Raw genomic sequence first — 14,625 nt, forward strand, 5'->3', positions numbered from 1 at the left:
GACTGAAGGGGAGGAAAGACTCTAACGGGCTGTGACCAGTGGGCCTAGTTCTAACTGCCCTTTCAGTCAAACCTCTCTAACGCACAATGCACAAACTACATTCTCACCTAGAGATGGAAAAAAATCATTGTTTTCTGGGTTTCACCTTCTACCACCTCAAACCAACTGTGCCAAAAATTTCCCAATTCACCAGTACCTAACATAAACGTACTCTTCTATTTTTATCGATTTTAAGAGGATAATTAACTATCCTATTTTCACAAAAAAATACACAAAATGACACAGTCCAAAGTCCAACCCTTGGACAAAATCAATTACTAAATATCTGCAGGGCAAAAGGAAAGAGAGCGGAGCAGACATTGGAGGAGCACCTTTGGGAGCTGTTTGGAAGCCCAGCCAGTCAAGGCTGCGGCTTCGCACTTCTTTACCGCCTCCCTCCCTAGCCACTGCTCCCCGCTGGGCCACCCCATTCCTCCTCCGGCCAGGCGGGCGCTCCTTCCCGGCCCCGCCTGAGGCCCCGCCCCGCCGCCGACGTCAGTTGTTGTGTCTCTGCCCGGGCTGCGGTCGCTACCGCTCCTCTGCTTCGAAGGCGACAGTCGCGGCCTCGCGAGGTGACGGGGACGGCGGCCGGGGTCCGCAGCGCCCATCCGAGCGGGGCGGGCACAGAGTGGCCAGGAGGCAACCGGATAGCCGCCCAGGGAGCCGTCTTGAGCCTGTTTTTTCCTTTTTTTCCTCCGGGACCTTCGCTGCGCGCGCCCCATTTCCCTCTGCAGAGATCGCGACGCCCCCTCCCGGGCCGGGCCGCGGTGCCCGTTCCCCCTGAAAGGCGCCGCCCGCTGGCGGGAGAGAACCTGGAGCTGCCGCCGCCGCCGCCGTGCCGGCCCCGCTTCTCGCGGATCCTGGGCGGCCGGCGGGGCCTGGGCCGTGGGCGCCGGGCGCGGCGCTGCGGCGCCCGCTTCTTCTCGCGCTGGGCCCCGGGCCTTGCCGGGCCGAGTGTGGCGTCCTCTTGACCCTCCGCCGCGGATTCCCGATCGGCCCCTGCGCCCCCCGCCTGCAGCCCGGACCCCGCTTCCTGTGTGGATCGGAATTATTTTTTTTTTCGTTTCCCTCTCCTCCTTGAGATTACGGTGCTGGAAGGCCGACCCCGCCGCTTCGGTCAGTGCCCCCTGCCTGGGGAGCGTCCCTTCGTTTCATCCCCGCGGGCTCACCCCATGTTTAATGGGCTTTTTAAGTTTTTTCTGTTTATTTTTCTTGCCTCTTGACTGGGAGGCCCGGCGTGAAGCTCTGCGCCTCGGCCTCTCCTCGTCTGTTCCCTCTCCTCACAGATTCCCAAATCCACCTGCCTCCGGGCCCGGGATGTTCCGACAGTGACCGCGGCGAGGGCCGGACCGCACGCGCAGATAGTGCCCTCGCCCAGGCCGGCGTGAATCCACACTCCCCTCACCTCCTCTCTTTCGTATTCTGAGCTCTCTGAAAAGAGAGAAGACTTCGGGGAAGATGTGGCTGAAGCTTTTTTTCTTGCTCCTCTATTTTCTGGTCTTGTTCGTCCTGGCTAGGTTTTTTGAGGCCATTGTGTGGTATGAAACTGGCATTTTTGCCACCCAGCTAGTGGATCCGGTGGCGCTGAGCTTCAAGAAGCTGAAGACCATTTTGGAGTGTCGGGGGCTGGGATACTCGGGGCTGCCCGAGAAGAAGGATGTACGGGAGCTGGTGGAAAAGTCAGGCGAGTATCGGGCTCCGCCGAGGTCCCCTCCATCCGGGGTAGTGGCGACCTGTATGTACTTCCTCGTACCTGGTGGTCCCCCAGAATTAGGCCTTACCTGGAAGAGTTAAGCCGACTCCTCCGAGAGCTGCCCAGTTTTTCATTGTCCAGGTTTTCTACAAAAATGTGAATTCCCGTTTTGAGAAGGGGTCTGGAATTATGTGTAGGGGTATATGAGTGTCTTTTTATGGTTATTTTAAAATAACAGTTTAAAGTGCAGCTTCTTGGCATTGTTTACTAAGTTGAGTGATTTTCTCAAAATATGGCAATGTCGCAAACGAGAAAGCATTATTTGTCAGTTAAAATTCATAAGGATATAAGAAAAAAAACAAAACGTTGTCTGTAGATAGCAGTATTTGTCACGGTAATAATAGCAAGTTACCCAGAGAGAAAAATGTCATTGGAATATTTAATATCAAAGAGACATTTAAGCCTAAGATTTAAGTTTAAAATAATGAATAAAATAATGAGTTTAAATATAGAGAAAGTGTACACTGTACAGTACTAACTTTTCATACTTCAAGTTTGATGAAAATGAGGTGAACATTTTGTTTTGTGAATGCCTACCTTGTTTGTTTTATATTTCTTTCAGGATTTTTAAAAGATCTTTGTATGTAAATGTTTCTTTTCCTTCTGTGTCACAGACACTGCTGCATCAAATTAAATGGGTTGTGAAATAAAATTCGAAATAGTGCTAAGAGAATAACTTCTTAAAGAATGCATTTTCAATAACTGTTGGTTTTGGGGTAGGATTGGGTGAAAAATATGGTGTTTTTTTTTCACCCCTGCACAAAATGTGTCTTTGTTTAGATATACTTCCTGGAAGGGGAATGTACTGTCCTTTGAGAAAGGCATTCTGGGTTGCTGTAGGAAGCAGTAGAAACTGATGGTTATCTTTTTTATTGTTTCAAGTATATCTGTCAGCTATGTCTTTTACAAGAGAAATGTTTTCCTTATTTAGTATCCTATAGCCATATAGTATGACAGACAAGAATATTAACTCCAGAGGATTTAGCACTCACATATTTGCAAGTTAAGGGTTGTCAAATTCATGTATCATTACTGAGGTAGGGAAGGGAACCCTCTTTGTAAAAGTGATACATTTTCTTTAAAGGAAACATAAAATTGTGTATTATTCTTGACTCCTGTTTGCTGACTGGTTTATGGTGACTTTTATTTTGGGGTGCGGGGGTGCAATGGAGTAAAATAGAAGATATCTAATAAACTCTAGGTTTAGCAATGAGAAGTATCTTAACTGCCAAAGCCAAAATATTTTCCATGGTAAAATAGTTTGACAACACATTTTTTTTCTTTCGACTTTTATATAGTATTGCCTTCCTTTGGGCCTAAAAGTACTTGTCACTTTGAGTGTACAGGAGTGTACATATCACTTAAGGAATATATATAACCCATAAAAATATGACTCAGATCACACATTCTATAGCAGCGAAGTCTTGGTATAGCAATTTAACTTTATAATTTAAATATTCATTGTGAATGGCTTTGCTGCTATCATGATAAAGTGCTTGTTTTCTCATTGTTTAACATTTAAGGCAAAAGTTAAAATAATTTGACATTAGTGTTTTCCTTTACTTTTTACAAGCTCTAAATTTACATTGTTAATTTGTGTATGAATATGGAGTTTGTTCTTATAGGTGATCTTTTATATCTAACCTCGAAGTCATATAAACTCTGTTGCTATTTTAAGCATGCAGTGATGGCAAATTCTGTAAGCCTATTTCTAAATCTTATAAGTCAGAAGTATATAAATCATACTGTTTAAAAATTATTTGAAGCCTGAGCATGTTATACACAAAACTAGATAATATGGTGGTGGCTTTTGGACTGGTATAAATTCACTTATTTTCTAATAAATTATGTGATGGCCCCCCCTCCCCTCCCAGCATATAAACCCCATGAGGAAACAGATTTTTGTCTGTTTTGTTCATTTTTGCCTGACACATAACAAGTTCTTACTATATATTTATTGGATGTATGAATCTTAAATGGGTATATTTAGGTTCTACTCTTCTGTATGTGCAATGAAAGTACAAGACGATTTTTAACAGTGTAAAATGGAATTAATCATTGAAGTTGGGAATGAGGGAATTTTGAAATCTTACCAATTTTTTTTTTTTTCTTGTCTTCAGGTGACTTAATGGAAGGTGAACTCTATTCTGCACTCAAGGAAGAAGAAGCATCTGAATCTGTTTCTAGTACCAATTTCAGTGGTGAAATGCACTTCTATGAGCTTGTAGAAGACACAAAAGATGGCATCTGGCTGGTTCAGGTATCAGAAACTGGTTGAAGTGAATTTTTTTTTATCATAATAGTATTCACCAGCTGTGTACTTATGTCATATTTCTTAGCCATAACTCAGTTCTCATAGGAAGGCTCCAGTGTCCTCTTAAAGAGGTTTTGCAGACAGGGAAAATGAAAATTGAAGAGTGCGAGAGGGGAAGTGTTGGGGAAAGAGGGTTGACTGCTTTGTTTAGCATCAACAGAAGCAAATACATTTTAATTGTTGGCTCTTCATTCAAGTAAGAAGCACACTTATATATTCCTTTCTTTCAATTTTTGTTAACTCCAGTTTTTAATTCAGTGACCCAAATAATTTTTGTGTCTAGAGGAAGAACACTAAAGTAAAAGTAAAGGAATCCTTCCATAGGAAGATAGCCAACTCTATGGCTATAGAGGAAGAGCTATTGAAGCAAATGGTGGGGAGTGCTCATTACTTTGCTTATGAAATTGATGAGATTATAATTTAAAGCCCTAGCTCTTACCAAACCTGTGAGATTTAATTAGCATATTAGAATTTTAGAGCTATGAAGGACTTTAAAAATCATCTTTTATGCTTCCCAGAATGTAGTTTATGTACCATTCATGGTAAATGAGTGGGCCCACATTATTATTTATGTATTTTAATGTAAGTTAAAAATATCAATATATCAAACATGTAATTTCATAAATATCACTTATGGCAAGGCTAAAGTTATTTGAATTTTTAAAAAGATAAGTTCACTTAAAGTAACCTATCAAGTAAATTAACAGCTGAAATTATTATTAAACCAGGATCAAATCACAGGTCCCCTCATTTCTTGTCCAGTGCTCTTGTGATTTCACCCTGGGGTTGGCAAAGTTTGATCAGGGTATAAAAATCAAAATAGCTGCTGCTTCATATTTCTTTCAATATAACTTTCTTTCAATATGAGAACAATAACTGCAAAATATGGTAGAAAAAGCTAAGTTCAGAGGTCTTAGTTACAGCTCTCGTCCTGCCACTGATTTATATTATGATAGTGGCTAGATAGATTTTCTATTGCACATGGCCTTAAATAAATACACATACATCTAAAAAGGATAGAATAATACGGTACTTCACTGGATTAAAGGGATAAGGTTTGGGAACTCTTCAGGTTATTGCACTGGATAGCCATGACCTTTCCTTTACTTGGAATTTTCCTATTGTGTTTGACTTATTATCTTCCAGATATCTAATTCAGTAATTTTAAAAATTAATTTATTTTCTAATTACAGTTGACATATAACATAACATTAGTTACAGGTGTACAACATAGTGATTAGACATTTATATAACTTACAAAGTGATCACCCCAAGTCTACTACCCATCTGACACCATACATGGATTTTACAATTTACTGTATCCTTAGGCTGTACTTCACATCCCCGTGACTATTGTAATGACCAATTTGTACTTCTTAATCCCTTCCCCTTTTTCACCCTGCCTCCCCAACCCTCCTTCCATCTTGTGACCATTACTTTCTTCTCTGTAGCTATGTGTTTGTTTCTATAGTAGTATCTCGGTTTTCTAATGTCTCCGTTGACAAACATTTCAGTTTATGAATGCTGTAAATTTTACAGATCTATGGTATCATTAGATAGTAAAATTCATGCTAAATTGTTGTTTTAGGGTTTGCTTTTAAAGGTCTAGAACGGATTAATCCATTTTGCATTACTTTCTATGGGGAAACTGTGCCTCGGTTTTCGAACATTTCAGAACTCGAACGGTCTTCCGGAACGGATTATGTTCGAAAACTGAGGTACCACTGTATTTTGTTTGTTCGTTTACTTTGTTTTTTAGATTCCACATATAAATGAAATCATATGGTATTTTTCTTTCTCTGTCGGACTTATTTCACTTAGCATAATACCCTCTAGGTCCATCTATGTTGTTGCAAATCGTAAGTTTTCATTCTTTTTTTATGGCTGAATAATATTCCATTTTATATATGTACCACATCTTTATCCAGTCATCTAATGATGGACACCTCAGTTGTTTCCATATCTTGGTTATTGTAAATAGTGGTGCAGTGAACATAGGGGGTGTACATATATTTTCAAATTAGTGTTTTGCATTTCTTCAGATAAATGCCCAGAAGTGGAATTGCCAGGTCATATGATAGTTTTATTTTTAATTTTTTGAGGAACCTCCATACTGTTTTCCATGGTGGCTGCACCAATTTACAATCCCACCAACAGTGCACGAGGTTCCTGTTTCTCCACATCCTGGCCAACACTTGTTGTTTATTGATTTATTGATGCTGGCCATTCTCACAGGTTTGAAGTGATATCTCGTTGTGGTTTTGTTTTGCATTTCTCTGATGATTAGTGACATTGAGCATTTTCATGTCTGTTGGCCATTTGTATGTCCTCTTTGGAGAAATGTCTGTTGAGGTCCTCTGCACATTTTTTAATCGGATTTTTTGATGGTAAGGTTTTATGAGTTCTTTATAAATTTTGGCTGTTAACCCCTTATTGGATGTATCATTGGTGAATATCTTCTCCCATTCAATAGGTTGTCTTTTCATTTTATTAATGGTTTCCTTCGTTATGCAAAAACTTTTTAGTTTGACCTAGTCCCACTTGTTTATTTTTTCTTTTGTTTCCCTTGCCCAAGGAGACATATTCAAAAAAATATTACTAAGCGAAATGTCAAAGAGTTTACTGCCTGTGTTTTCTTTTAGAAGTTTTATGGTTTGGGGTCTTACCTTTAGGTCTTTAATTCACTTTGTGTTTATTCTTGTATATGAAACAAGAAAGTGTCTTGTTTAAATTTTTTACATGTATCTGTCCAATTTTCCCAATACCATTTATTGAAGATACTGTCGTTACTTCATTGTATAATCTTGCCTCCTTGTCATAGATTAATTGACCATATAGGTTTGGGTTTATTTCTGGGCTCTCTATTCTGTTCCACTGATCGTGTGTCTGTTTTTATACCAGTACCATGCTGTTTTGATTACTATTGACTTCTAGTATAGTTTGATATCAGGTAGCATGATACCTCCAGCTTTGTTCTTCTTTCTCAGGATTACTATTGCTGTTTGGTCTTTTGTGTTTCCATATAAATTTTAGGATTATTTGTTTTAGTTCTGTGAAAAATGCCATTGGTATTTTTGATAGGGGTTACAGTGAATCTGTAGATATCTTGGTAATTCAGTGATTTTTAAGTTCAGCAAAGGGAGAACCCAGGAGGGTATAGTCTATACCTTATCCACAAAATTCTAGTTTCTTTCTGTGTTAATTAGTTGGTATCGAAAAATAAACTATCGTCTTTAAACCTTTATAAGTAAATTGTTACTCCATTTGTTTTCCCAGGTATTTATTTCTGATAGTCTGATTGAAGAAGAATTACTGGTTTTGATAACTTTAGTTTTATTAGTGAGATTGAGTTGAATAGCCAGTCCCCGTGCCCTGTGTTCTGTGTCAAAATGTTTGTCCACACATTGAATGATCCCATAGAGATGAATGGTAAAGATGCTGATCACCTTCCAAATTTGGAAAAGCCATATCAAAAGTCTGGAAATCTTTTGGTATATAGGGTGCTACCTATAGACAGCAAACATACTCTGGTTAACTAATTAGCAATAAATTCTTGGTTTATAAATGATTTAGTATTTTTTGATGTCCTACTGAAGATATCCATGGATTTACTCCTTTATTATATAACAAAAGTGAAACAGTTTAATCAGTATATGCCAGACCCTGGAGATATACCAGGAGCAACCACCCGGCTGTCCTTGCTCTCTCAGGCAGCTCATGTTCCATCAGGGAGAGGTAGGCACTAAATAACTAAATGTTTACTATAGCATCAGTTAGTGGAAAGTGCTAAGAAGAAAAATAAGGTAGGTAAGTTAGGTAAGTAGACAGAGAGTGGCAAGGAATTCTCGGATAAGGTGACCCTTGAATGAAGTGAAGAACAAATAATGGTAGTGAATGTTAGCATTATAAATTCTAATCACTAAATTATCTTTCTCTGAAAATATTTTTTAAACCTCATAAGTATTTATAGTTGAAAAATGACTCCTAAGAAAATGGAATGTATTTATATGGTTTTCTGTGTGTTAATGGTGCAGTAGGACACACATACTTGATTTTACCAGTGACCTTCAAGATTTACACTGGTCACCACTGTCTGGCTTGTACTGCTTGGGGCTAGTGGCTTACAGCTGTCAAATGGCTGGCTGGGGTTGGAAGAACAGTCTATGGCAGGACAGCTGAGAAGACTGATGTTGAAACCCTGCCCTAGGCACTCTGAACTCACCTAATCAGAACAGACACTTTGGTTTAAGCTCTCAAAAGAGGGTTTTTTGTGTTTGTTTTTTTTAATTGAAAGCATCTGCTAGAAACAAGAGACATACTCTCTCGGTTGCTTGTCATTCTAATCTCTTATAAAAGATAGCTTTCAATAATTAGTTTTTAATAATTTGAATTATCGTTCTTTTCTAATTATCTTTATTTTAAAAGAAGCTGACTAATTTCAGTTTGCTCTTTTTTTTTTTTTTTTTAATCTGTGAGGGTACATAAATCCTGGCCAATTCAATCCTCTTCAAATTACCTTTCTTTTAGATATCCTATGTAAGAAATATTTAAGCCCATCCAAGTTCTTTCTTCTTTTCCTCCCAGTTTTCTAATATCATTTCCTTACTCAGATGAACTATAGTTTCATTTTGTATTTACTGAGGAAAAAAATAGTTAGGTGGTATATATAACTTCTAATTACCACTTTGGACTTCATATATCATTGTACTGAAGGATGTCTGGATTTACTTATTTAGGGAAAATGTGATTTTAATAAATGGGTATAGATGACTTAGCTATTCCAATAATGGACTTGATCAGTCCATTATTTTTCTGAAACAGATTGATTGGCAATCGAGGTTGATTATCTTTTTTGGTGACACTACATGTGGAATGACGCTATGAAAGGAAAAATGAATGTCTATTATTTATTTAATTTATCCTATATTCCTTATGATTTCTGTCTTCTCTACAACTCCTGAGTTTATTTTCTAAATAATACATGTTAATGGTCCATATATTTTTCTCCTCTTAATTGTTTGAAGATTTAATGTGTTTATGAATTATCCTTATGTTAAAATAGGGTACTAGGATGTTCATTTGCATGCCAAGCTTTTCTATGTCTATTTTACATTCACTGTAATATGAGGTGGAAAGAACTAACAGCTTCTTTCTCTAACAGTTCTTTCTAACATTCTGAGTTTTTCTGCTTGCTTCCTAGCCTGGTTGGTTCCTGTCCCAGACGTGTAACTCAGGCTGTCCTTTTATCTAGTTGTTGTTCTTTTTTCTAGTCTCTGAAAATATTCCCCACAGAGAACACAACATCCTTCCTGAACTCGCTAGGAATATGTTTCCCCTCTTAATAAGACCAACAGTGTGAATGCATCTCAGAATCATCGTGTGTACTCTTGGGTGTGAGCTATAAGTTGGGAACTCTTACTGGTGTGACACAGTAGTAATAGGCTTAGAGTATTTTGTTGTGCCATGTGACTTAGCCAAATTAGTTATTTTGTGACAATATTAACATTTTTAGTCATTGTTTAATTTAGCTTCCACCAAATTTAATTGATGCTAAACCTTCAGTTGAATAATATAACTATTTAGGACATTGGACAAAGCAATTTCTAATTGCATAAACATAACTATAGAATCAAATAAAATGCTTTCACAAAATGTCTAGGGGATTTTTCATTTTTGTGTGGCTCTCTCAGTGATCATTAAACTCTTCAAAAGAAGGTGTTGGAACAGCTTGCTGAATATATGAGGGTCTGGGGTTAAACATTGTCATGTACTTGTGACAGGGGTATTCCTACCTCTCTCTTCACACACTTGTGTTGTCTGTGCTATAATCTGGGTGTCTGGGAACAACTCTCTCGTTTGTACTTCTTTTCCTAGCGTTGGAGCTCTTACAAGTCTGAAGGATGCCTGTGCAATGATCAGGATCTCACTGGAAGATGCCCCTAGACTTAAGGCGTATCTGATATACATTAAAGCAACCTCTTGATTAATCCCTTGATGCAATGTCATTATAAACACAGACCCGAAATGTTTGGGTTATTTGCAGCCTTGATAAGGAAATGGGAGTGAAAGTGAGTTCTTTTAAAAAGAAGGCAGAACAGGGAATATGGTGATTGATTGTGCACAGACACTTCTTAATCCTGAGTTATCTGAAAAATAAGTTCAATATTTCTTTGATTACTTGACAGAAAGAAGAACTACTATATTGACTCTTTAAAGGTAGGGGAAAAAAGGAAAGACATACCTGCCTTGCTTGATCTCCCTTATTCTTGAAGTACATTTTATACAGCACTTTTAGACGATGGAAAAGTGCAAAAGCTAGGGACCTACTGGGTGATGTGAGCGATGTGAGCCTCCTCCGAAAGAGCTTTCATCTACTAAGACCATATCCTCAAGTTGCCCTCTTCCTGGTTATCTCAACCAGCTGAGCATTTGAATAATAACTTATGTCTCCCACAGTGAGGCCATTTATTTTCACTAAAAAGTACTATTAAAACCATTTAGTTAATGACCTAAATTGTATGCGCATGTGTATTTATTAAGCATCAAAGTTATGTTACAAAAAGTTACATATGCATGTTTATCCCCGTAGGTATGAGGATGATAATATCTATGGTATGTGGCAAGGGGTTACTGGACTGTTGGAACATAAAGTGTCACTTGTCACCACCATGCACTGTCTCTTCTTCTGCTGCCTTTGAAATTTGTTAGACTGTGGTAGAGGAGCCACACGTGACGTAGCTGTACCATCTCCTGCTTCCCTGGTTCTTGACTGTTGGCACTCATTTCACACACACCCCTGGAATTTGACTTCCTGGAGCTTTGTGAACATGAAAATAGCCCTTCCTCCCAGAAAGATTAGAGGCCTCCAGTGTATTGTGTTGTAATTTTGAATAAAATAGTATCGGTAATGTAGCATTCATGGAAAAAAAAATTGGCCTATATGCCCTGGGCTTAAAATAAATCAGATTTTTTCATGAAAACGTTTTTGACTTTCCTTTAAGTTCCCATTTAGTTATTTTTGTTTTTAATATATATTTTTTCCTTTTTGTTTTTTTACTGGTATCTTTATTGAAATTTGCCTTCATTCAAAGCAGGACGATTAAGGAATAAAGGGAAAAGGTGTTAACTACTAGAAAGGCTGAGAAAATAAGTCATTACATATTTTGAAGGTTAATTACAGTTTTTCCGCTTTTCTTTTTTAAGAAACCTTTTTCTTCTTCCAACCCTAATTGTGTTTGAAAGCTATTTGCATATTTGAAGTAAAAGTTCAAAAAATGTAGAATTGATTATGGTAATTCTTTTTATATGTTAGAACTTTCCATGATTGTTATGAAAAGAGCCATAAAAGTAGTAGTATTGATTTAGCCGAAGCATAGTTTAATAGAAAACATGTGTTTGACTCTTGGCTCCATAATTATACTTTTAAAAAAGTGAAATTTGAACTTGTTGAACCCACATGTGATCATTTTTAGTAAGCTTTATTTGGATTATTGTTTTAAATTATTTTTTCAGAGTAGAGAAATGACTCCAAGGGCCATTTTCTGAAACCTTTGTAACTTAATTTTAGAGAATAGGCCACATGATGGAGAAGGGACATGGCTAGCTTTTTAATGAGGCTTTGACTCATCTATGTAACAGCCTCAGAGTGGGGGGGTTTAATGTACTGTATTCAGTATTTTAAGGCTTTTCCAGTTGGACAGTTGCTCCATCTACAAGAATTGCAATGATAACATGATACAACAAACAAGAACTGGGGACAGAGTATGTTTTTCAAAAAAGTGAAGTTATATTATAAATGGTTGATTTGACTCTATTTTAGGTCATTAAAGTTTTTGTTTTTCTTTTGGGGGAATAGGTCATAGCAAACGACAGAAGTCCCTTGGTGGGTAAAATCCACTGGGAGAAAATGGTGAAAAAGGTATCAAGATTTGGAATACGTACAGGCACTTTTAACTGTTCCAGTGACCCCAGGTAAGTTGATTAGGCAATTCTTAGAATTTGAGTTCTGACCAGAATTTTAAAAATAAAGACAATGATATTAGAAGCCTCTGTAAACTGAAAGTTAATTATAGCATTGAGCTCCTGTTAGTTACACAGGTGCTTGATTAATAGTGTTTGATAAATTGATTTACTTTCTCTCTGAGATTTCTTTTTTTCTCTCTGATTCTTCTGTCTTCTTCCTAGTGGAGGTGACTGTTGAGAGTACGTCTTCAGTCCTTTTTGTTTCAGTTTTCTTTCCCAAAGAGACTTCAACACATTTATGGCTTTGTGACACCTTTGTGCTGACCTAAATCTTCCATAATTCTGAAAATTCCAAAACCTCTAGTTTTCATTTTGACACTCATTTTCATCTGCCCTACAACTCTCTCTCACTATGTCCTGTTCCCTAAACCTAGTGTCCAAGTTCAGAGTCGTCCTCTTTTTCTTTAGTAAACCATGTGCCCTTTCTACCTTTCCCTTTTCTGTCTTTCACTGTTTGCTTCCCTGCCCCATTTTCTCAGACAAGAATCCTTGCAGGTATTTTTGTTTTTCTTTTTGTCATCATCTCCAGTATTTAGTCTGTCAAAATATTTCTTGTTTTATTATTCCATTATTCTTTAAAATGCATTTTATTTCAATTTCTAGTGCCACCAAGTTATAACTTAAATTTACTCATTCAATTATCCATTCAATAAATATTTAATAAAAGACCACCATATACAGCATGTTTTGTTTAGTGCTGAGGAGGGGGCGTATGATATCTATGTAGAAACACCCACAACATTAGGTAGTTTCTAATGTAGGTAGATACACCTGACTCACCTACGTCCCTTATATGTAGCCACAATGGGAAGCCCATTAGCTGTAGAAAACCCTCCTACAACACCACTGCTACACCTCAGATTTCCCTGCTCTTTTAATTTTTGGCCCATGTTTTCTTCAGTTCTCTTTACTATCCTTGTTTTGCTCACTCACAGTGTAGGGTGAGAGCTATCACAGCAGGACCCCCTGCTATGAGTTGGGGATAGGAAGGGAAGTTTTTATATCACCTAACTCACATTTAGTCTCCTCATCTACCCACAAAACTCCATTCTTGTCTTCACCACAGAACCTTGATCATATTCCAATGCCTTTTGTTGAAATGTCCAAGATAGCTTAAGTGGTGCTAATGTTCTTATGAAAAGGAAATCATTCTTAATTCTGTCCTTTGTTTACCAAGAACAATTGCATTTGGTCTGATTCCATCATTCCCAAATAGAGTCTAAGTGAAAGATCTTTTTTACCCCACTGGTAATTGCAATACTGAAACAAATGATAGTGCTGATATTTTTATATTTTTTCAGATAATGCCAAAAATCAGTATTTTATTGAAAAATATTCAGAATTGATTTTTTAAAAGTCAATGAACTAAATAATGCATCTCAAACACTATACTTATATTAGAAAATATCAGGTAAAAATAAGTTTACGAAAATGTAAAGGTTAAACACATGTTGCAATCTAAGTTGTTAGGTAACATTAATAAAGAGTTCAACAATCAACTAAGCATGCCATAAAATGGAGATAATCTATTAAGCATTAAAAAACTGAAGGAAATGGTAATATTTGATTTGTGTTTTGGTATAATCATATAAAGTACAATATGTCAGAAGCATTATAATTGAGACCAGTGGATTTTAGCGCAACTTTTTCTAGCTTTATGAAAAGCTCTTTTTTATTCTATACTAAGAATGGTGAAGATACTTATAAGCTACCTCCATAGATTTTTGTCTAAATCTTTCATCTTCAAATAATACCACCTCCTATTTATGATGGAAGAGATATTTTTTGAGCAACTTTTGCTTTTTTGTTGATTTCAACTATAATTTTTAGTTATTAAAAAAGCACTTTTACTTTACCTTCTTTAGTTTTCATCACAGAGATGAAGATTTTGATACACAGTTACTTATGTCGGTTTCAGTATTGTCATGTTCATGTTCCCTTTTTATTTGCAAAGTCTTCCAACTAGAGTAAGAACTGTTCTTGCCATAGAAGCTGTGCTAAGTCAGGGTCACTTTTTCCTTCTGTCGACGATTATGGAGATATAGAAGAACAAAATAGAGAAATATAGAAAAGCATGCTCAGAAGGTCACTGCAGGATGTAACTGGCCAGGGAATAGTGTTATTCAGCAAGTGTTTTAATCATATGTTGAATAATTAAGTCATCATTTCGACCTTGGAGTTTTTAAAACACCAAGATTCTCTACTCCACTTTGCGCTGCTTTCTTTACTGTAGTTCCTTCTCTGGGTGGCCTCCACGATGGCCTCCTCCTGTGGGGCAGGCCCATTGTACAGCAACACTGTCCTGGCCTGTTTCACCTCCATAAGAACATTCAGGACCACCTGTTCTGGGCAGTGTCGGAGTGCCCATGGCAGCAGTTTTCATTTCTTTCCCTGCTTATCCAGCTTGCCTGACCATAACCCCTCTTATTCCCCAAGCAAGCGATCTGTCTCAGAGGGGCTGTACCTTTCAGGTCTATTCTCTGCTCTCTTTTTTGGA

The 14,625-nt window shown here is 37.7% G+C and overlaps 1 protein-coding gene across 2 annotated transcripts in view; it reads left to right on the forward strand.

Moving 5' to 3' along the window:
• Nucleotides 1–1,497: 1,497 nt before the first annotated feature.
• Nucleotides 1,498–14,625, forward strand: part of LOC109456769 (charged multivesicular body protein 3) — a 71,221-nt gene continuing 58,093 nt past the window's right edge. The window contains exons 1-3 of one of the 2 annotated variants that reach the window (XM_019749200.3): nt 1,498–1,723; nt 3,913–4,052; nt 11,962–12,077. In XM_019749200.3, coding sequence (XP_019604759.2) covers nt 1,498–1,723; nt 3,913–4,052; nt 11,962–12,077 — 482 coding nt within the window. The remainder of the gene's footprint in view (nt 1,724–3,912; nt 4,053–11,961; nt 12,078–14,625) is intronic. The other variant, XM_019749206.3, reaches the window with a different exon arrangement.

Source organism: Rhinolophus sinicus, chromosome 2 (genome assembly GCF_057876585.1).
Source record: "Rhinolophus sinicus isolate RSI-liver-muscle chromosome 2, RSI-T2T, whole genome shotgun sequence".
NCBI lineage: Eukaryota > Metazoa > Chordata > Mammalia > Chiroptera > Rhinolophidae > Rhinolophus > Rhinolophus sinicus.